The 23,112-nt window shown below is 38.8% G+C and overlaps 2 protein-coding genes across 4 annotated transcripts; both read left to right on the forward strand.

Moving 5' to 3' along the window:
* Nucleotides 1–13,498: 13,498 nt before the first annotated feature.
* On the forward strand, nucleotides 13,499–17,837 carry LOC111784302 (oligopeptide transporter 3-like). Of its 3 annotated transcripts, XM_023665040.1 has the most exons (7): nucleotides 14,322–14,860; nucleotides 15,033–15,130; nucleotides 15,223–15,792; nucleotides 16,026–16,281; nucleotides 16,376–16,558; nucleotides 16,628–16,845; nucleotides 17,341–17,837. In XM_023665040.1, the coding sequence occupies exons 1-7, from the start codon at nucleotides 14,390–14,392 to the stop codon at nucleotides 17,735–17,737; spliced, it is 2,193 nt and encodes a 730-aa protein (XP_023520808.1). In that variant the 5' UTR covers nucleotides 14,322–14,389; the 3' UTR covers nucleotides 17,738–17,837. The 3 variants fall into 3 exon arrangements, with proteins under 3 accessions (XP_023520809.1, XP_023520810.1, XP_023520808.1); XM_023665041.1 differs by lacking the exons at nucleotides 14,322–14,860; nucleotides 17,341–17,837 and adding an exon at nucleotides 13,499–14,083 and having other exon boundaries at nucleotides 16,628–17,325; XM_023665042.1 differs by lacking the exon at nucleotides 17,341–17,837 and having other exon boundaries at nucleotides 14,320–14,860; nucleotides 16,628–17,321.
* A 2,852-nt stretch (nucleotides 17,838–20,689) lies between these two features.
* Nucleotides 20,690–22,159, forward strand: LOC111784307. The gene is made up of 3 exons (XM_023665048.1): nucleotides 20,690–20,905; nucleotides 20,993–21,337; nucleotides 21,497–22,159. The coding sequence occupies exons 1-3, from the start codon at nucleotides 20,690–20,692 to the stop codon at nucleotides 22,157–22,159; spliced, it is 1,224 nt and encodes a 407-aa protein (XP_023520816.1).
* Nucleotides 22,160–23,112: the final 953 nt, after the last annotated feature.

Consider the following 23,112-nt stretch of genomic DNA (forward strand, 5'->3'; position numbering starts at 1 on the left):
GGACCTACAGATCATGGGTTTCAACGATCGGAGATTAATCGGCTAAACTCATTAACCTTTGTTAACCAACATTCGTTAACTACTAGGACACAACACTATAGCCTAGTTGTTGCACTCCCCTCACTATAGATATATTTCTGTCCATTTGATATAACCATGATTAGTAAGTCGATCCTTCACAGGTTGTTCGTAACTAGAGCTGGGTCAATTTACCGTTTTACCCCTAAAGTTACTTCTTGTTCCTTAAGTCCGCTAATGAACAATTGGTTTGTGGTCCAACCACCAAACCGAATCCCTCTCGAGCTAGTGAGAGGGTGAGGCCCCTTGTTCAAGACTTGGAGTCAGTACTTAAGGGAACAACCTCTCTACTATCCCTAGAAGCGGGTAGGAGTGAATTCCATCTTACACCCTATGTCCCCAGGTATTCACCTAGTCTTACCACTGAAATGGGAGGCTTATTGAGTGGGCAAACTAGGGTCACTCTCACCCATGCAAATCCAGGGATAATTCCGAATAAACAGGAGTTCATAGTTAACTCAGGATTAAGATCAAGTTACCTAGGTCATCGGATGAAAAAATCAGTCTCAACAATAAACGACATTATAAAGTGAGAGTGGTTTTCTTCATGGTCCGATCTTATGCAATACTCATTGCATAGGACGCCCCCACTCACATGTCTCCACATGCACAATTTAGTGATCGCATTGTTTATATCATATACAAAAGTGGGCCGCATCCATAGTGTCCCCAGAATAAGGTACTCAGCCTTATCTCTGTACTATAGATCATTTTGACTATATATTTGAACTTGAACCACTCTTATATCTCTACATATAGTTCAAGTAATCGTACTATAGCCAGAGTGTTCTTAGTTTATTGGATTTAGATTAATGATCGTAAAGTTCACTTTATTCAATAACAATTTTTTCTGAATAAACAACAATAATAACTTTATTGAAAATAGAATATATCTTTGTTTACAAACTATGAGTTTNGGTGCACGCAGGCCTCTTGCCGGTTGACACGTGGCGCGCTGTTGTCTTCTCTCTCCCCCTATAAAACCCAATAGTTGGTGCAAGGAATATGAGGATTCATTCTCGATTGTTAAAGACATTATGGGTTGCTGCTGTAAATATAACAACTTACTTGATCAATAGAGCTGTCATTACTTTGGAGTTCAAGTTGCTAGAAGAGGTATAGACAGGAAAAGAATTCAAGTATGGTCACTTGAGAACCTAACATAGCGTAAAATCATAAAATAATACGCAGATAGGTCACAAGGTACGTATCATTCATACAACACTCAATTTATCCAACCTAACCTGAATGTGCTCAAAACGTAAGTTCACTTATCTGATTGGCCTAAGCCAAAGTGCTCACTTAATTTAACTTTAGACTCTTTAGGTTATTACTTGGACACTATCTTGTTGTATGTCAACCACCTGTTCAAGATTACATCAACAACCTTAGATTTTTATACTGTGAATAACCATTAAATTACAAATAAAATAATCAAATTCGGGTAGATCCTGTTAATAAATAAAAAATATATAACATATTTTGTTTATATTATTTTATAATAAAAAAAATCTAAAACGAGGAATTGAATTTCCCTCTCTTTATAATATACAACCTTAGATCTTGCGGTGTTTCTTTTGTGCATCGTCATGGCCGCCGCATTGGAATTCTTCATCGTCGACGCTGCAGGCAATGATGGGTCGGGAGCTGATCCTATGTCCACTGTCCCACGTCCAAAAAAAAACCCTTTTTAAAAGTCTTGCAGATAAAATAAAGGGCCATTTTTAATATATAAAATTTTATTTCTCATATCATTTTTATAATGTAATTTCCTTCTTTTCAATATATAAAATTTGCCCTTCCTTTGACGTAGTCGTTTATTTGAAATTTGTAGTGTGTATATAGTTGAACGGGTTAGGTACGTCGATTGGCTGACCGACGATTACTAGCGATCCCAGGGCATAAGGGGCATGATGACTTGACGTCATCCTCACCTTCCTTCGGCTTATCACTGGCAGTCAACGCTTGGCAACTAAGCACGAGGGTTGTGCTCGTTGCAGGGCTTAACATCGCCATTAGACAAATATAAAATGATAATGACTTCACGTCTCAAAACAATGCTAGACAATGTTTAGAACTCCGAGCTTCTTTCCACGAACCTGTAGTAATAAGAATCACCCAATTTCATTTATCATATGAGTGATGAATCATTAGAAGAAGTCTTAAGCAAACTCACAAAAATTTGCTTCCATTTGAGTCTAGTTCTCCTATTTTCGTGTTCCTTAGCTCAAATCGACCCAACACTACCAAACATAGGCCCTCACGAACCTTCCACCCATAGAATCGAGCATAGTCATATGGGTGAAAAAACTCACACCGATAACCGTGGGTCTAGCAAATCCTTTTCTTCTTCACGATTCGGATACAAAATTCAGATAAACCAACAAAAAATGCTAGAACTAGATCACAAGATCAAAGATCTATGAGTAAGATTTGGAACTACAAAAAATGCTAGAACTAGATCACATTTTAAGATCAAAGATCTAGGAGTAAGATTTGAAACTTGTTCTAAATTGAGTTAATCCATTTTTGAATGGCTCGCAATCTACCCCATTTACCAACCACATGAACTTATAGAATTAAATAATAAATAAAGTTTTCAAATAAGTTTTCAATCAAGTGCTATATAGAATTAAATAATAAATAAAGTTTTCAAATAATTTTTCAATACATCCTCCACTTCAACGGTGCAAATGTTCACTTATGAAACTCTAAATGGTAGTTCGGTGCAAATGTTCACTTATGAAACTCTAAATGGTAGTTCCCATCAGGTTAACTTGTACTAATTGGAGGTTGAACCGAGCCTATCCAAATGGTAGTTCCCATCAGGTTAACTTGTAACAATTGAAATGGAAGTTGAACCGAACCTATCCAATTTTGTAGATGAATATTTTGTAGATGAAGAATGAATGCTTGTTGAATCCTTTAAGCCTTGGATCGCGTAATAGATTTAGTTGGAACATTTAGAACACCATGATCCTTATTATCATTGTGCTCTTCATTGCTCAAGTCTTTTTTATCCTTATTATCACTGTGCTCTTCATTGGTCAAGTCTTTTTGTACGACTAGAGGCTCATAGTCTAGGCGTGCGTATCTTGTAAGGACTTGTCCTTTGATTTGGAGTGAAAATTATTTTTGTAGCTAATTCAATATGGCTTTTGTGTAGATCCTTATGTCTCTCCATCACTTTGAAGGTGAAAGGTTGTGCTAAATCTTCATTGAGTACCAAATGCCTTTTATCTGTCCTTTTATTTGCATGAGCGAAAATTATTTTTGTAGCTAATTCAATATGGATTTTGTGCGGATCCTTTATGTCTCTCCATCACTTTGAAGGTGAAATGTTGTGCTAAATCTTCATTGAGTACCAAATGCCTTTTATAAACTTTTCTATAATTTCAACGTGAAATCAGTATCTTAGTCTGATACTATATACACGGGCTCACCATGTTAACTTGATTATCTCCTCTAGGTACAATCGTGCCCACTTATCTATCAAATAGGTAGTCTTTCTTAAAATGAAGTGTGCCGATTTTGTCAGCCTATCAATGATGACCGAGATTATCGTGAAGCATTTTCTTGTCATTGGAAACCCCAAGATAAAGTCCATCACCACATCTTCCTACTTTCTAAGTGAAATGCTCGGATGTTACATTAATTTTGAGGGTTTATATATTGGTGCTTTAACTTGTTGACTGAACGAACACTTATTCATGTATTCTGCTATGTCCCTCATCCTACCGTACAACCATTAGTGGGTCTTCAGATACTGATACATCTTAGTACTACTTGGATGCATCGTGTACACCAAGTTGTCAGGCCCTGGTAACAATACCCCTTTCAGTTCATCGTCGACTGTAAATCATAACCTAACGTTCAAGAGAAGACTATCATATGAGGTCAATGAAAACTCTCATGTGTGAGCGAATCATAAACTTCGCCCAGGATCCTCTTCCTATGATTTGTTGCCTCAAAGTCGGTTGGATGGTCAAATGGGCCAACCTTGTCCTTGCTCCTCTGAACATCACTTCTATCTTGACACTCTCCTTATTAGCCTATATCTCCACCTGCCTTGTGTCAGTGTCGACGTGGGCCATCTCCTGCTCAGCCATTCGATGGCAACATTCACGTGCCTAGGTGGTAGAGAATGTTCATATCGTAGTCCTTGGTTAACTTCAACCACCTCATGTTCAACTCTTTATTCGTGATCAAATACTTGAGGATCCTGTGATGTATGTAGATCTGTATCTTCTCTCCATATAAGTAATGCCTCTAGATCTTGAGGTCAAAGACCACTACAACCAACTCCAAGTCATAAGTTGGTAGTTATTCTAATATTCTTTCAACTATTGGGAGACATAGACAATTACCATCTCGTTCTACATTGGTATGCATTCTAGACATAGACAATTACCATCTCGTTCTACATTGGTATGCATTCTAGTCCCTTCCTCGACGCACCACTATGCATAATGAAGTTCCCAGTCCCATCCAGTATAGTAAGCATTGGCGTCATTACGAGTCTCCATGCTCAATCTCATATAAAACGACTGTCCCTCCTATGTCAACTGGGTCAAGGCGATTATAATCCTAGAGAAATCTTATATGAACCAATAGTAGTAGCGTCCTAGTCAGAGAAAGCTACGTACCTTGACCACAATAGTCGGACGAGACTCTTCCATTACTGCATTAACCTTAGTCAGGTCCACTACTATTCCTTCTTTAGACACCATGGGGCTCAAGGAAATTACCTTTTGGAGCCATAACTTGCATGTAATGGCCCAAGACCACCAACAGCAGATATTGTCCTCCTTGGGTTTTCTCTTTCGAGTTTTCCCTCAAGGTTTTTAAAACGTGTTTGCTAAGAAGATGTTTCCACACCCTTATAAAGAATGTTTCGTTCTTTGTTCTCCTCCCCAATCGATGTGGGATCTCACACGACATTTTGAAAACTTTCATACTATTCAGTTACGTCCTGGAGTCAAAGACTTGATACCACATGGCCGGCGACACTAGAATTTTCTTAATTCTCTCGTATATATTAATATTTATTTAATCCAAATTCCTTTTATTCTACATTCAAAATTTTGGTTCTTAAAATTGTACGCTTCAAGCCAAGCAAACTTATCTCACCGTGAACCCTAGTGGTGGGTACACCTTATTCGTATATATATTAAATTTCAATTCTTTTTAGTCTTTCTTAGTTATCACATCTTCAGAATCACTTTCATTCTATTGTGGTCTCCGTTTATTTATGTTCGACTCCCCTGTTCTACATACAAATCAGAGCTAAAGTTAAAAGTCGAAAGTGGTAAAGTATCTAATTCCCCCATAAGTTAAAAGCCATTTTGTAGAATTGGGTGCCCACCAAAAGCCCCACAAATTCACAAGCATGCACCTACAAAATGGTTCAACTTCTCAGCTCTAAAGACACACAAAGGTCTTGTAATGTTGAAGATGCTCATAATACTCAAGAACTTGTATGACCTCTCTCATCAAGGCAAAAGCCATTTTGTAAAACTAGGTGCCCACCAAAAGCCCCACAAATTCACAAGCATGCGCCTAAAGTGGTTCAACTTCTGAGCTCTAAAGACACACAAAGGTCTTGTAATGTTGAAAACGCTAATAATACTCAAGAACTTGTATGACCTCTCTCATCAAGGCAAAAGCCATTTTGTAAAACTAGGTGCCCACCAAAAGCCCCACAAATTCACAAGCATGCGCCTAAAGTGGTTCAACTTCTGAGCTCTAAAGACACACAAAGGTCTTGTAATGTTGAAAACGCTAATAATACTCAAGAACTTGTATGACCTCTCTCATCAAGGCAAAAGCCATTTTGTAGAATTGGGTGCCCACCAAAAGCCCCACAAATTCACAAGCATGCGCCTACAAAGTGGTTCAACTTCTGAGTTCTAAAGACACAAAGGTCTTGTAATGTTGAAAATGCTCATAATCCTCAAGAACTTGTATGACCTCTCTCATCATGTAAGCTCACAAAGATTAGTCCAATTTTCCAAGTATATAAGAGGACCTAAGACCACAACAACAATTGCTTCTTAACTTAATGATTAGAACATTGGAAAAATTCTCCAAACGTCGCAATGCGAACTTAAAAGTATCTTGCTGAGCGTACAAGTAAATAGAATTCATAATAAAAGCTCACGATGGTTAATTTCATCCATCAACGTAAGAACTCAACAAAATCCAGAGCATAACTGAAACATACATTAAACATGACTGAACGGTAATTGGAATATGCTCGTTCTAAAAAAACACTTAGAATCATTCGACTTTAGAGATCAAACACAGAGATCTGACATTGTAACATGGAGTGAGTTTGGATACATAGTTGACATATATATGTCTCATTCAAGCCAAACTTGGTGTGTTGGTCCACGACTATGCCCTTCTATGTATGTCCAAAAGAATACGAACATCAAATCTTGTGTAGGGGTGTATATCCAAACCCGACAACCCGAACCAACCCAACCCGAATTATAGGATTGAGTTGGGTTATTTTTTCCTGAATCAGAAATGATTGGGTTCGGTTTCGAGTTCATTGAATAAAAACTTCGGGTTGACCTGAACTAAACATAATATATAAAATACATTATAAAATGTGCCAAGTCACTTGTCTGTTAAAGTAGTAATGTATTTTTACTAGAAAATTGCACGCACGAATTCGACTCCGACTCTAGCTGAATTCATCTTATTGAATTTTTTATACATATTTTTATTCTTTTGAGTTTCTTTTATACATTTTAAATTTCTCTTCTAAAAAAAAAAAATCCTCAATATTTCATATTATTTTTTAATATAAATAAACTAATAAACAGCTCTTAGTTCACTTCATACTAGGACCAACCCAACCGGAACTATAAGGGTTGGGTTGGGTTGGATTAGTTTTTCGTGTTGGTTTGGGTTCATTTTTCTGTACCCGAACTGACTCGGTTTCGGGTTCATGGAGAAAAACCCTTGGATAGACCTGAGCCAAATAAAAATATAAAATATACTAAGAAGTTTACACTAGTGCTAGGTTTGTTAGAGTGGTTCTTTGTCCTCAATTAAAACATTCACACTCGAGTTTGACGTCAATCAAACACATTAATTCTTTTTCATTATTTTGTTTAACGAGTTCTTAACCAACAATCATTTGATTTATGATAGGTTCATTATTTTATGATTTATACAGTTATCTAGAAATAAATTCATATAGTGTTCAATGTTCATAGATCATACATATATTTAAATAATTTTTACTTTCCATCTATCATCTTTCTCATCGAACTTGGTGGAAAGTAAATAAATTTAAATACCAAATTATATCAAAAGTTGTACGTACCAAGTGAGAGAATAGTTGATTATTTTAGGAATTTTTAATGCCTAAAATGGTCGATACAAAATTAGATGCATAAAAAATTAGGTTTGGATTAATTTAAAGATTTTGTTATAAAATTGAGTTGGGTAAAAAAAAAAATCCTTCAACCCAACTCAACCCAACTCAACCCAACCCAACCCAACTCAACTCAACTCAACTTAACCGACCATGTACACCTTTAATCTTGGGTGAATTCCAGTGAGCAATTAATAAATAGAAATTTGAAAAATAAAGATTGGTAAAGATGTATAAATGTGTACTCTAAATTTTTAATTTCATCAAATTAAATCCTAAACTTAGATAATATTGCAACCTTGGCGTTTTTTAATTTTTATCTAACTCTTCCAATAATTAGAAATCTACATATGAAGTAAACCAACTCTTATTATCTTATTATCTTTTATTGATATCCAAAAATTAGGTAATTACTTGAACTATGTGACATAATATTACATTAATAACTTTGGATTTTCATACCAGGAATCAGAATTAAATTATAAATAAAATAATAAAAATTATTCTTAAAAACTAAATAATTAATTACTAGGCTTTAGGGCACACATCCCAACAATCTCCCACATGCACTAAAGCGGGTGAGACATGTGTCCCCAGCATACTTTATTCCCAACATCTTCTCTCACTTGCCCCAGAGAAGATGAAACATGTCTCGTAATCCTAGACATTCTAGATGACACTCAAATACTTTAGCCTAGACAGCCATTTTATATAAATTAAAATAATTATCATTAAAAATCATATTGGTCACTACCACGATTTTAGGTGAATTTTGGTGAGCGATCAATAAATAGAAATTTGAAAAATAAAGATTCAATGAACGGTCAAGTTTATAAATTTGTACTCTAAATTTTTAATCTCATCAAATTAAATCCTAAATAGTATTGCAACATTTGTTTTGAATTTTTATAACTCTTCCAATAATTTAGAAATCTCAGCTTCGTGTAAACAAGCTCTTATTATCTTATTATCTTTTATCGATATCAAAAAATTATATATATATATATATATATATATATATATCTAGAAAAATACTTTTTCATGCAAACCAACTATTAGATGACTTTCAAACTAGGTTTGGTGGGTTAATTCAAGCTTTAATTTAGGTATGAATGGAGTTTTCTCATTTACGTTCAGTTTTGCCTTTCATATAATATGTAAAAGTGATATATTTTATTATATCATAACTATTTTTATGCGGATCCTAGAATAAAATATAGATTTACGTCTATTAACCAATTTTGTATATGAAAACGAAAAATTTACGTCTATTACATGTATTCGTGAAATGTGAAATATTGAGGATTTTGTATTAACCAATTTTGTATGGGTTAAGTCGGGTTGGAAAAATCTTTTGGATAAACCCAAAATCATAGATTGATGGGGTGAAGGGAATAAACTTTTCATCTACGTAGCGGAAGCATTGGGAATGTTTTGATTTTTTATTATGAATTAAAACAAAAACAATAAATACGAAAGTAAGAACTCTACCTTTGTAGAAACCCTGGCTTATAAGACTTTTTGAAGTAGTCCAACCATGCAAACCTTCCTCATATCCCACAAGTTCTTCCTTGCTACGACTCGAACACAAAGCTAAAGCTTGTGGGAGCCTCTCGAAAGAAAATCTCTTTGAGAGAAGAAGAGTTTCGAGAATTCTGTGGGGATGTAATTTCCTTCTCCAAATGGGAGATCCGTATGTTTTAGCTCAACCTGAAATCATATTCACAGGAACTCTCGGAGAATCTCTGCCAAATAATATTTACATATTTAATATATTATGATATAATACCTTATACAAATTCTATTTAGATATTATAAGATATCTTAATATATATTTAATTAATTTGAATCTCATACAAATTTGAAATATATTTTTATTTAGGATATCAAAATACATTAATTAATTTAATATTTAATTATATCAAATATAATAAATATATTCTTCTTTTTTAATATATCTAATATATTAAATATTAATTTAAATCGTTTAAATTAATATATTTTTCTCCATTTATATTTAACCCATCTAATATATTAAATATTAATTTCTTCAAATTAAATATTTTATTTATTTATTTAATATATCTAGTAATTAAATATTAAGTTGATATTTCAACTTAAATTTATTTTCTCCTTTATATTTAATATATCTAATATATTAAATATCAATTTCAACACTTCAAATTTTCTTTTAAATAAATTAACTGTTTTAGTGTTACTATGAGATAGAAATGGGATCTTATGGACCTACTGATTATAAGCTCCAATGATATAAAATTAATTAATTAAACTCTTTAATTAATCAATCTCTATTCATTAACTATAGGTCACTCCAATATAGACCTATAGTTGTACTCTTATGCACTATAGGACAAGTTATGTCTATTGATATAATCATTACCAGCAAGTCGATCCTTCACGAGTTGTTCATAATTACAGCAGGGTCAAAAGTCCGTTTTACCCTTGTAATTACATCTTTCACCTTAAGTACCACTGATCCTCTAATGAACATTTTGTTTATGATCCAATTATAAACCAAGTCCCTCTCGGGCAAATGAGAGGGTGGAGCCCCATTGTGAAAGTCTCGAAATCAGTACTAAAGAGAACAACTCATCTACTTTCCTTATATGGAAAGGAGTGAATTCCATCTCATGATATTATGTTCCCAACTCTCTATTTGGTCAAGTCCCCAAAATGGTACGAATATTGAATCGGCTAAAGAGTCATTCTCACCCATGTAAATTAAAGGACAAGCCCTCGGAGTCACAAGAGTTTATAACTCACTTAGGATTAAGATCGAGTCGCATACGATCAACATGTGAAATATTAATATTCTCAATTAACGGATTTCTAAAGAGATATTAAATATTTCTTGGTCCAGTCTTACACAAACTCATTGTATATGATTCCCCCACTTACATGTCTCCACATGAATGATTTGGATCAAATCATTTGTAACGATTACAAAGTGGGTCGTGCCAATAGTGTTACCAGGATAAGACACCCAACCTTATCGATATACTATAGACTTCTTAGGTTATTACTTGAACACAATCCTTTTGTATGTTGACCCCATAGTGTTCAAGATTACATTAATAACCTTGGATTTTCATACCATGGATAACAATTAAATTACAAATAAAATAATAAAAATTATTGTTTAAAACTAAATAATTAACTACGAGGCTTTAGGGCATAAATCCCAACAATCTCCCACTTGCACTAAAGCTGGTGAGACATGTATCCTAGAGCATACTTTGTTGAACGCAAGTACTGGAGAAACTTGTACGATAGTGATCTTTGCCACTGGACTAAACGTTTCATCATAGTCTAGTCTGTATTCTTGAGAGAACCCTCGAGCTACAGGTTGAGTCTTGTATCTTTCGATTGTTCCATCCGAGGGACACATTATTTCGTAAGCCCACTTGCAAGAGATGGATTTGATATCTTTTGATCTTGGTATTAGTTCCCAAGTTTGATTTTGCTCCAGCACTATACTTTCTTCCTCCATTGCCTGCTGCCAAGCCGTATTTTGTGATGTTTCTACATACGTCTCTGGCTCTTTAACTTCGTCCTCTATAATAGCTATATCAACATACTTTGGATTTGGCTTCTGGATTCTTTCTGACCGTTTGAGTTGTTGAGGTGTCATTTCATTTTCACTAGGTTCGCTTGGTTGAGTCACTTCTTGCTCACCAACACTAGTGTCACTTGAATCTTCAGGCACATCAGCACTTAAACAAATGTGTACAGTTTCCTCTCCCGTCTTCTGTAGAAGAATCTCGTCAGTTTGCTCCTCTGTGTTTTGTAGAAAAATTTCTTCAATTTGCTCAAGGCTTGGTAATACTTCCTTCTCTAAGGGCCACCCCTCTTCCATTGCACCACTTTGATCGTCAATCATGTGGTTTGAGTATCATGAATCAATGATCCAATCATTCTCATAATCGATATGGTCTCCCATCATCGCCATGAGTGCTAGCTCATCTTCTTCTATAGCATACAGTACCTCTGCATCCCATTCCTCCTCCATCTCCATGTTGGAGTATGCCACATTGCTTTCGACAGATTTTTTATTGGACCAACAATCTCTGGACATGTGGCCCTTCTTCCCGCAATTGTAGCAAATGCCCTGAAATCTTTTCCCTTTAGAGTTATTGTTATCGTTCTTCTGAGCTCTCCCTGGTTGTACAGTTCCTTGGTGACTTCTTCTTTTGTCACCATTGTATCCGCGTTTTGTAGACGGCCTATTATTGCTCCGGCTTTCACTTGTGTAGAGTGCTTCTTCTTCACCCTTCAATGTGATGCCTCCTATTTGTTTTGCCATGGCTTCTTGGCTGGCTAACGAATTTTCGAACTCTACAAGTGATGGTTGAGTGGGCTATCCTTGTACAGCAATAATAAAGCTTCTATATTCTGGTCGCAATCCGTGAATTATAATCCTCTTCATTCGAGATTCTACAATGGCGGACTTCGGGTCTAGTTCAGTAATCTCTCGACAGATCGACTTGGCCTTGTGGAAGTTCTGAGCAATTGTCATGTCACGTTGTGAAATTGACAACAACTCATTCTCCAAAAGTTGTAGCCTCGTATCATTCTTCTTTGAGAACAATATTATGAACGTGTCTCATGCTTCCTTTGGTGTCTTGTCATCCCAAATATGCTCTAACATCTCTTCTCTGATTGTGGTTTTCAAGGCAAACATTGCTTTGCCTGCTTTGATTCTTCATTTGCGCAAGGCGCCGTTAGAATCATCCTCAAAAGGCGTAGTTTTGCACCCGCCAACAATTTCCCAAAGATCATATCCTTGTAAATAGGACATCATGCATGTTGCCCACGTGTTGTAGTTGTTGTTGTTGAGTTTCTTGATTCCTCCAACGATTTGAAAATCAACCATCGTGTTGGCTATACCTCAGTAATACCAAACAAGCTCTTTCAACACAAGACTTGCAGAGTCACAGACTACTCACGACACAAAAGAAACTCACTCACAACTAATCTCAAGAAATCGTTTCTGATGTGGAAGATCAGACAGAGCTACAACCACAGAGCATACTAAGAATTCTAAGAGATCATATAACTGACACTAACCTCGCTCTGATACCAGATTGTTGAACACAACTTTCTGTGGGAAACACTCGCACACTTTATTAAGACCAATCGAGAAGAGAGTACAAGACACTTTGTAGAAACCACTACTTTGTGTTGCTTGGTATTTCTTCGGGAGATAACTAGGTAGACTGGAGGGGTATTTATACTAGATGGTAGTCAATCTATTCCTAAAATTTCTCCATGTTTTTCCTAAAATACCTAAATCATTTTCCTAACTTTATTCCTTAAATCCCTAAATTATTTTCCTACATTTATTCCTAAAATCCTAAGTCATAAATATAATGGTTGGGCTTAATCCTATTGGGCTAGTGATGACATTTTAACATACTCTATACCCAACATGTTATTCCGCTTGCCTTAGAGAAGATCAGACATGTCTCGTAATCCTAAACATTCTAAACGACCCTCAAACACTTTAGCCTAGAGCACCATTTTATATAAATCAAAATAATTATTAGGCCATTTTATATTAACTGCTAAAAACGACAAATATATATATATATATATATGATAATTTGGACGGAATATTGTTTTGAATTTTTTTAAGAAAAGTTCGTAGGAGTTCGATGTAAGAGACTTTTGTGCTGACCCTCCTTTTGGCCTCTTGCATTGATTGCATTGATTTTAATTTTGTGTTGAATATATTTTTTAAACCACTAGATACAATCTATTTTATTTTAGGAGTATTTTAAATTTTACTTTTTAGTTGTTATAATATGAATATGATAACTCTTGAAATACTAACACTTTCTAAAGTATTAAGTAAACCGATTTTGTGTTTGTTACTCTCACCTTAATAGTATCTATTATTTATAGATTATTGTTCGAACATATCAATTAAAATAAAAATGTAAAAAGAAAAAAGTAAGCATAAATATTGAACACATCGCTGACATTTCTGAATCAGCCCTTTGACTTCCTAGTCGTCTTCTTCTTCTTCTTCCTTCAATTCCCTTTCTCTCTGTTTTCCCCATTAACGCCTTCTCAATCTCCTTGGAAACCCCGCCCCACCCAGATTCCTCCGCCGCCGCTGATATGTCCAATGGCGGCGGCGAACTTCCTTCTGAGGAACGGTGCTCGGTGGAGGAGGTGGCTCTGGTGGTGCCCGAAACTGACGACCCGACTCTTCCTGTGATGACTTTTCGATCATGGGTTCTTGGTCTCGTTTCTTGTTGCCTTCTCATTTTCCTCAACACTTTCTTCACTTACCGTTCTCAGCCACTCGCCATCTCCGCCATTCTTATGCAGATCGCTGTTCTCCCAATTGGCCGCTTCATGGCCTCCACTCTCCCAAACAGGGACTTCCATTTCTTTCGATGGAAGTTTAGTCTCAATCCTGGCCCTTTCAATATGAAGGAGCATGTTATTATCACCATTTTTGCTAACTGTGGCATCTCCTATGGCGGCGGCGACGCCTATTCCATCGGCGCCATTACTGTCATGAAAGCTTATTATAAACAGGGCTTGAATTTCTTCTTAGCCCTTCTCATCGTCTTAACTACCCAGGTTTGCATCTTTATGAATGAAAAAGGGCTAATTCAAAAGTTTTGTCCTTTGAATATCGATTTAACTCAAAAATAATGAACACCCATCTTCTAAAACATCCAAATTGATAAGATCTAGACCCTTTTCTCACATTCCCCTGTTTTGANTATTGAACACATCGCTGACATTTCTGAATCAGCCCTTTGACTTCCTAGTCGTCTTCTTCTTCTTCTTCCTTCAATTCCCTTTCTCTCTGTTTTCCCCATTAACGCCTTCTCAATCTCCTTGGAAACCCCGCCCCACCCAGATTCCTCCGCCGCCGCTGATATGTCCAATGGCGGCGGCGAACTTCCTTCTGAGGAACGGTGCTCGGTGGAGGAGGTGGCTCTGGTGGTGCCCGAAACTGACGACCCGACTCTTCCTGTGATGACTTTTCGATCATGGGTTCTTGGTCTCGTTTCTTGTTGCCTTCTCATTTTCCTCAACACTTTCTTCACTTACCGTTCTCAGCCACTCGCCATCTCCGCCATTCTTATGCAGATCGCTGTTCTCCCAATTGGCCGCTTCATGGCCTCCACTCTCCCAAACAGGGACTTCCATTTCTTTCGATGGAAGTTTAGTCTCAATCCTGGCCCTTTCAATATGAAGGAGCATGTTATTATCACCATTTTTGCTAACTGTGGCATCTCCTATGGCGGCGGCGACGCCTATTCCATCGGCGCCATTACTGTCATGAAAGCTTATTATAAACAGGGCTTGAATTTCTTCTTAGCCCTTCTCATCGTCTTAACTACCCAGGTTTGCATCTTTATGAATGAAAAAGGGCTAATTCAAAAGTTTTGTCCTTTGAATATCGATTTAACTCAAAAATAATGAACACCCATCTTCTAAAACATCCAAATTGATAAGATCTAGACCCTTTTCTCACATTCCCCTGTTTTGAATCTTTTTCTCTTTGGCTGTTCTTCAGATTTTGGGATATGGATGGGCTGGAATGCTGAGAAGGTACCTGGTAGATCCTGTTGAAATGTGGTGGCCTGCAAATCTGGCACAGGTTTCTCTGTTTAGGTACCCTTTCTTAATCCCTTTTCCAGATTTGGAGCTCAGAGGCTTAGCAGCATTTAACTCTGACATGCTCTGTTTTCTTTGCCCTGTTTTAGAGCCCTTCACGAGACGGAGGACAGATCAAAAGGGATGACAAGGATGAAATTCTTGTTGATCTTCATGGGAGCAAGCTTCGTGTACTACGTTTTTCCAGGTTACTTGTTACAAATCTTATCATTCTTCTCGTGGGTTTGTTGGGTTTGGCCTCGCAGCATCACGGCTCAGCAAATTGGGTCGAGCCAAAGTGGACTTGGGCTCGGTGCTTTCAGCTTTGATTGGGCTGGGATTTCGGCCTACCATGGAAGCCCACTGGTGTCGCCATGGTCCTCAATTCTAAACGTGGGTGTTGGGTTTGTTATGTTCATTTATATCGTCCTCCCTGTTTGCTACTGGAAGTTCAACACCTTCGACGCCCGCAAATTCCCCATTTTCTCTAATAAGCTCTTCACCAGAACAGGCCAGAAATATGATACTACCAAGGTTTTAACTCCCGAATTTGAACTTAATGTTGCTGCTTATAATAACTACGGGAAGCTCTATCTTAGCCCCTTGTTTGCCCTCTCCATTGGATCTGGCTTTGCCAGGTTTACTGCTACTCTTACACATGTCGCATTGTTTCATGGCCGGTATGCTCTTCTCTCTCACTTTTTCTTCTTCTCTTGCCATACCTTCTTGTTTCTTGTTTTAGGTCATTCTAATTCTTTCAAAAGTTCCCATGTAACTCCGTGTCAAATCAACCCATATTTGTTCACACATCAAGTCGTGTTTAAACACAATTAAGTTTAGAGACTAGAGATCGAATACATATATCACTATAGTTATAAACCAAGTCTAAGATTGTGCACTTTTAATGTTCTAGGGACATATGGAAGCAGAGCAGGACAGCAATCAAGAATGCAAAATTGGACATCCATGCCAAGCTGATGCAAAGCTACAAACAAGTGCCAGAATGGTGGTTCTTGATCCTATTATTTGGTAGCACTGTGATATCTCTTCTGATGTCGATTGTGTGGAAGGACATCGTGCAGCTGCCGTGGTGGGGCATGCTATTCGCCTTCGCTATGGCTTGGATTGTCACCCTCCCAATCGGGGTCATTCAAGCGACAACCAACCAGGTAATCGAACGGGAATTAGTAGTAGTAGCACTCGCTCGTCTTTGTTTACGTTCTAAAACAAAAGACTTATAAATCCATATGAAATGTTATGCAGCAACCTGGATATGATATCATAGCACAGTTAATCATTGGTTATATTCTCCCTGGAAAACCAATAGCAAATCTACTTTTCAAGATCTACGGAAGAATCAGCACAGTTCATGCTCTTTCTTTCTTATCTGATCTTAAACTTGGCCATTACATGAAAATCCCACCAAGATGCATGTACACTGCCCAGGTGATCTTTTAACAAACTTCAATGTTTCTTTTGAGAGTTTACGATCTTGACTGATTCGTGTTTTTTCAGTTAGTCGGGACACTCGTTGCCGGGACGATTAACCTCGCCGTTGCTTGGTGGATGTTAGACAATATAGAGAACATCTGTGATACTGAGGCTCTCCAACCTGATAGTCCATGGACGTGTCCGAAATACCGAGTGACGTTTGATGCATCTGTTATCTGGGGACTAATAGGACCGAGGCGATTGTTTGGACCGGGCGGGTTGTATCGAAACTTGGTGTGGCTGTTCTTGATTGGAGCTGTTCTTCCAGTTCCCATTTGGGCATTGAGTAAAGCTTTCCCCGAAAAGAAATGGATTGCATTGATAAACATACCAGTTATATCCTATGGCTTTGCAGGGATGCCACCAGCAACTCCTACAAACATAGCTAGCTGGCTCATCACTGGTACCATTTTCAACTACTTCGTCTTTCGATACCATAAGCGATGGTGGCAGAAGTACAACTACGTCCTCTCGGCCGCGCTCGACGCAGGGACTGCGTTCATGGGCGTGCTGCTTTTCATTGTGCTGCAGAATGGAGGCCATAGCTTGAGGTGGTGGGGATCACAACCCGATCACTGTCCTTTGGCTAAGTGTCCAACCGCTCCCGGGATCGTCGTTAAAGGATGTCCAGTGTTTTAGCTAGATCGTCGAGTCCCGGGACGATGAAACTGATAGTCATTATGTTGTAGAGAGTTAGTTTGAAGTGATTTGGGTAGGGTTTATATATGGCATCATGNGTTCTTGATTGGAGCTGTTCTTCCAGTTCCCATTTGGGCATTGAGTAAAGCTTTCCCCGAAAAGAAATGGATTGCATTGATAAACATACCAGTTATATCCTATGGCTTTGCAGGGATGCCACCAGCAACTCCTACAAACATAGCTAGCTGGCTCATCACTGGTACCATTTTCAACTACTTCGTCTTTCGATACCATAAGCGATGGTGGCAGAAGTACAACTACGTCCTCTCGGCCGCGCTCGACGCAGGGACTGCGTTCATGGGCGTGCTGCTTTTCATTGTGCTGCAGAATGGAGGCCATAGCTTGAGGTGGTGGGGATCACAACCCGATCACTGTCCTTTGGCTAAGTGTCCAACCGCTCCCGGGATCGTCGTTAAAGGATGTCCAGTGTTTTAGCTAGATCGTCGAGTCCCGGGACGATGAAACTGATAGTCATTATGTTGTAGAGAGTTAGTTTGAAGTGATTTGGGTAGGGTTTATATATGGCATCATGTTAACTACAAGTTGTGCTCTAATATCTTTTAGTGTATGGAAATGGAGAGAGCAAAACATAAAATAAAATTCTAGTAAAGTTCGCTTCAAGAGACTCGAACACCGATCATTGTTGGCTGATGTGAAATTTTGAAAATACACAATAATTAATTTTTAAAAAAAAAAAAACATATAGACAAGTACACAAGAACATTCAAAGTAGGCCATGACATATCCTACAAAATACTAACACAAAATGACATGGTGCAAAATAATGGATTTATAAAAAGCGTAAAGATCGGTGAGACCAAGACACTTATTTCGCCTGACCCATATAGTCTCGTAGCTTGTGTACGTTCTCATCTCAACTGCTCCATCTAGGCATCATCTGAAAAGAATTATAGCATGGATTATATAAAATACTCGTTACGTAGTTTGCTTTTAGTTTTGTACTTGTCCTCGAGGTCAATTCCAACCCATAGTTCTCATCATACCTTTATGGTTCTAGTAGGGTTTTAGTTGGCATCGCCCTAATAGGCTTCATAATATTATAATCATAAACGGAGGTTGTGACCCTCAATGTTGTCAACACTCCTCTACCTATTTGGTCCTTATTCAATCATGATTAGGGAGTGGTTGGAGACCCCCTAACCACACCCACAAGACGCTCGTTAGGTTATCTCACAAGGTTCATGCATTTTAGAGCTCAATCCTAGTTCTACCAGCTAATAAACATAATAAAATGTTATATAAACCTCCGACAGTCGAGTCATGTTCATGACTAGGGGTTGGTTGGCAAATTCCTAATAGTCCCCCGCGCGTAGGAGTCCCTTGTGAACGCGTGTAGGCATGTGAGTGCCCTGTTTTCACCCGTTTTTCGTCCCGATTCCAGTGCTAATCCTATTTTACTGTGAACTAGGTCTCTGTATAGATAAATCGTAATTTTTGGACTCCGATACGACTGTAATCAAGCTCAGGAAGGCACGCAACATACTGTAAGTAACCATATGGATTTAGGAAGTAATAGTTGTAGGGTGCACTTGGTTTTGCATGCATGCTAGAGCAGATTACCCGTAGGTGGCTACATCCAATGATCCTCTATACTTATGAAGTTGAATATATATGTGTTGGACTGGCTGCCTTTATGAGATTTCGTGCTCAATATTTGTTTGCTTGTTGGACTATCTATCTACTGCGTTTATCTGTTCATTCTATGTTAGTGGACTGGAGGATTTGTGTATCTGCGCTCCGGGTGTTGATAGATGATGTCGCCCCGTTGAGCTTGTATGGCTGTATTTGTTGTTATTCATACATAAACTCCTCTTGAATGATTGCGTGAACCTATGATATGGTTGATAAGTTGTAGTGTTGTGTTTTGCCTATGGTGAACTCTGGTAGGAATCGAGTGGGGTTTAGATAGGGGACCCTCCTGACGAAACGGTCCATGTCGTGACCGACACTTAGAGGGAGAGACCCTTTAACCCTTGGCTGTTATGGATTTGTAAGCCTTTATTGAGTGATTCTGGAAACTAGGGCCCCTAACTCAATAATCTACCTACCCTTGAGACAAAGAGAACCACGTTAGGACCTTGAGGTGTAAAGAGAGAACCTCTTAGCCGATCGTAGCTGGTAAGCGTTTGAGTATACTCCACTTCCCTTCCTACTCTGGTGCGGTGCTGTTGAGCTAGGTGAGACGCCAGTTAGGGAGGTGCTACTCTTCCTTTCCTCTCTGGTGTGGTACTGTTGAGCTTGGCAAGACGCTTGTTAGGGAAGTGTTACTCAGTGGTAGATCGACTACTCTGCATGGGGATCCGTCTTATGGTTAGATGTTGATCATGCGGGCAGGTCAAGGTCACCTGCATGATGAGTTCCGTCCTATGGAAGGACGTTGACCATGCAGTGACTAATTCTAGTTGGATTGTACGAGGGGTACATGTAGTTATGAGGGAGCACCTCATCTTCAAACGTTGAGTACCGCTACAAAGGTTAAGTCCTTCTACCCCGATCTGTGAACTGAGAGCATTGAGACTTTAGAGTCCAGAGTATAGTTGGTGGTTCTCTCGTGAACTTGGATGCGATTAAGAGCCTACAAGTAGGTTGCTTACTGAGTATATTTTTATACTCACCTCGTTTCTCTTTTTTTTTTCTTTTCTCAGGTCCGTGAATTTACACTTCGTGGCAAAGGGGGTGTTTGGGAGCTTGAAAGTCACAGAGGAATTGTCGTCCCAGGGCGTCTGTCTAGTTTACCTTTGTGTACTTGACATTTATTTCATCATGTACCCCGATCTTTTTTCATTTCCATTTTATACAATGTAACTCTTTTCTACTTGAACGCTTTAATACTCGCGAGGAAATTTTATACTTGAAATTTTTGCATTTCGTTTTTCTTCTACTTTCATGCATTGCATAGTCTGTCGAGTCACACCTGGTAATTTCGATGCGTCGAAATTCTGGGTTGTGACAAACTTGGTATCAGAGCTATCGGGTTATTGGTTCTGTAGACACATTTAGTTAGAGTCGTGTATCCTCTGTGACTTAGCCCGCTGACACGCTCTACCACGATAAGGTAAATCCATGAGACTAAACTCTATGGAAATTGTGAGAATTAAACTTCCCTCTTGCCTAGCTGTGATTTATTGACAACATTATGATCTTGTCTGAAAAAGAAAAAAAAAATTGTGTGTCATTCTATCCACTGACATGTGGACCTTTTCTCGTTCTTCCTAATCTATGTTAGAAAATGTCACCCAAAGAACAAGAGACCAAAGCCACGCGTGGATGGGGTAGGGGTAGACCCCGTAGGACGCTGTTGTTCCGCTACCTGAGGTCGAACAAATCCCACCTCCAGTACATCTACCCCCAGATGTGGATGATGATATGCCTCCTGCTGGGGAAGCAGAAGAGCCACCATCGCCACCTCCCAGGCCGAGGCAAAGAAGGACTGAGGTTACGGACCCTCCTGAGGGAATTCCTCGGGAAACTGTACCGGGTGTGGAGCAGACGGGGGCTTACTCTAGGGATTTCCTAGAGTCCTTTATGAGGTCTACTATGGAAACTCAGGCACAAACCACTCTCATCCTACAGACTTTGATGGCAAATTAGAATCAACAGAATCGGACACGTAGCCCCAGACGTGATGAGAGTGTGACAATTGAGTCCCGTTATCTGAGGGGTTTCCAGAAACTTAACCCACCATCTTTTGAGGGTGGTAAGATAGACCCCGTCGCAGCGGAGGCTTGGTTCAAAGCAATAGAGACAATCTTTCGGTATATGAACTGCTCCGCTGAATATCAAGTGCACTGTGCGACATTTATGCTAAATGGAGACACACATTTCTGGTGGAAGACCCCCCACAAGACGTTCAATCCTGGTGAAGGTCTTGTTTTATGGGAGCAATTCAGAGAGGCTTTCCTTCTGAAATATTATCCGGTTGTTTCCGATATCCAGAACTCTACAGCATTCCTCTTGTTGAAACAGGAAGATAGATCAGTGGAGGATTATGATATAGATTCAACAAGTTGGCACGTTTTGCTTCTGAATTTGTGAGTACTGAGAAAATGCGAATCAATCGCTTTATTGCGGGCCTCAGGGATGAGATCTAAGGGTTTGTTGTGGCTCATGATCCTCCAGATTATGCTTCTGCTTTAAAGTTTGCTATACTGATGGATATGCATCGATTGAAAGGCAAGTCCATCGCTGCAGCCCCCATCTATCCCTACAACTTTAGGTCAAAAGAGGAAAACTATTAGACATGGCCATAGATTTGACAGACGAGCCCGCGGACGTTTTGATCATCGTGTACAGACCGCGGATCAGAATAAAGCACCTTGCCCCAGATGCAACAGGTTTCATGAGGGAGAGTGTTATGCCCTGCGTGGATGTTATGGGTGTAGCCAACCAGGCCACCGAGTTGCTGATTGTCCCCACAGAAATCCACTTGAGGTAAATCGACCTATCGCTCAGTATCAGGGAGGTCGAGGAGGTCGACAACAGCAACAGGGGCGAGCAGTAGCCCATGGCACCGCAGCCAGAATGGCTGAGGAACCCGCCAATGTGGTAACAAGTACGCTACCCATTTATGGGCATTTGGCATTCACTCTGTTTGATTCTGGCTCTACAAACTCTTTTATTTCTGCTGCATTTGCTGAACAAGCTTTGTTAGAATTAGAGCCTTTAGAGAATACCCTTTTGGTATCCATACCATCAGAGAAATTACTTGAGGTCACTCACAGAGTTAGGGCTGCAAAGGTAACTGTATCTGAATGGGAGTTTGAGGCTGACTTAATTGTGTTAGTCATGGTGGATTTTGATATTATTTTGGGTATGGATTGGTTAGGTGCAAATTGAGCCGTTATTGATTGTGAGTCTCGAATGGTAACCTTAAGACATCCTTCAGGGCAGGGCCTAGTTTTCAGGGGGGTCGTCGACTAGGGAGACCCCGGGGGTGATCTCGGCACTGAGGGCTAGGAAAATGATCCATAATAGGGCGTGGGCCTTTCTAGCCAGTGTAACTGTTGATGGGGGAGTCAAGCCCACAATCTCATCAATTCCAGTGGTTAGGGATTTCGAAGATGTTTTTCCTCAAAACCTTCCTGGGTTGCCTCGTAATAGAGAGGTTGATTTTGGAATTGACCTGGAACCTGTAACAGCACCAATATCTAAGGCACCGTACAGAATGGCTCTCGCTGAACTTAAGGAACTAAAAGAGCAAATACAAGAGCTTTTGGACAAGGGGTTCATTCGCCCTAGCGTTTCGCCCTGGGGAGCCCCTGTACTTTTCGTGAAAAAGAAAGATGGGACTCTGCGCTTGTGCATAGACTATCGAGAGCTTAACAGGGTCACTACCAAAAACAAGTATCCTCTTCCGAGGATAGATGACATGTTCGATCAGCTGCAAGGGGCGTCTGTGTTCTCTAAGATAGATCTGAGATCGGGGTACCATCAATTGAGGATTAGAGAAGAAGACATCCCTAAGACAGCCTTCCGAAGTCGCTACGGACATTACAAGTTTACAGTTATATCTTTTGGCCTCACTAATGCCCCTGCGGTTTTCATGGAGCTTATGAATAGAGTGTTTAAAGATTACCTCAATTCCTTTGTAATAGTATTCATCAATGATATATTGGTATACTCTAAGACCGAAGCATAGCATGAAGATCACTTGCGTATGTTTTTTTTTTTTGTTCTCGTTAGTTTTTAGTTTTTTCCTTTTTATGTTAATTTTTTATTTATTTTAGTTTTTAGTTTATTTCTTTTTATTTTTAGTTTTGATTTTCTTTTTTTAATGTTTTTTTTTTTTT

The sequence above is a fragment of the Cucurbita pepo genome, unplaced genomic scaffold (genome assembly GCF_002806865.2).
Source record: "Cucurbita pepo subsp. pepo cultivar mu-cu-16 unplaced genomic scaffold, ASM280686v2 Cp4.1_scaffold000183, whole genome shotgun sequence".
NCBI lineage: Eukaryota > Viridiplantae > Streptophyta > Magnoliopsida > Cucurbitales > Cucurbitaceae > Cucurbita > Cucurbita pepo.

Coding starts and splice junctions, on each gene's coding strand:
- LOC111784302 (XM_023665041.1), top strand. CDS start 13,613: ATGTCCAATGGCGGCGGCGAACTTCCTTCTGAGGAACGGTGCTCGGTG. Junction 14,084..15,032: donor TCATCGTCTTAACTACCCAG/GTTTGCATCTTT, acceptor GCTGTTCTTCAG/ATTTTGGGATATGGATGGGC. Junction 16,559..16,627: donor GATGCATGTACACTGCCCAG/GTGATCTTTTAA, acceptor GTGTTTTTTCAG/TTAGTCGGGACACTCGTTGC.
- LOC111784307 (XM_023665048.1), top strand. CDS start 20,690: ATGCCTCCTGCTGGGGAAGCAGAAGAGCCACCATCGCCACCTCCCAGG. Junction 20,906..20,992: donor TCATCCTACAGACTTTGATG/GCAAATTAGAAT, acceptor AGGGGTTTCCAG/AAACTTAACCCACCATCTTT. Junction 21,338..21,496: donor TAGATTCAACAAGTTGGCAC/GTTTTGCTTCTG, acceptor ATCGATTGAAAG/GCAAGTCCATCGCTGCAGCC.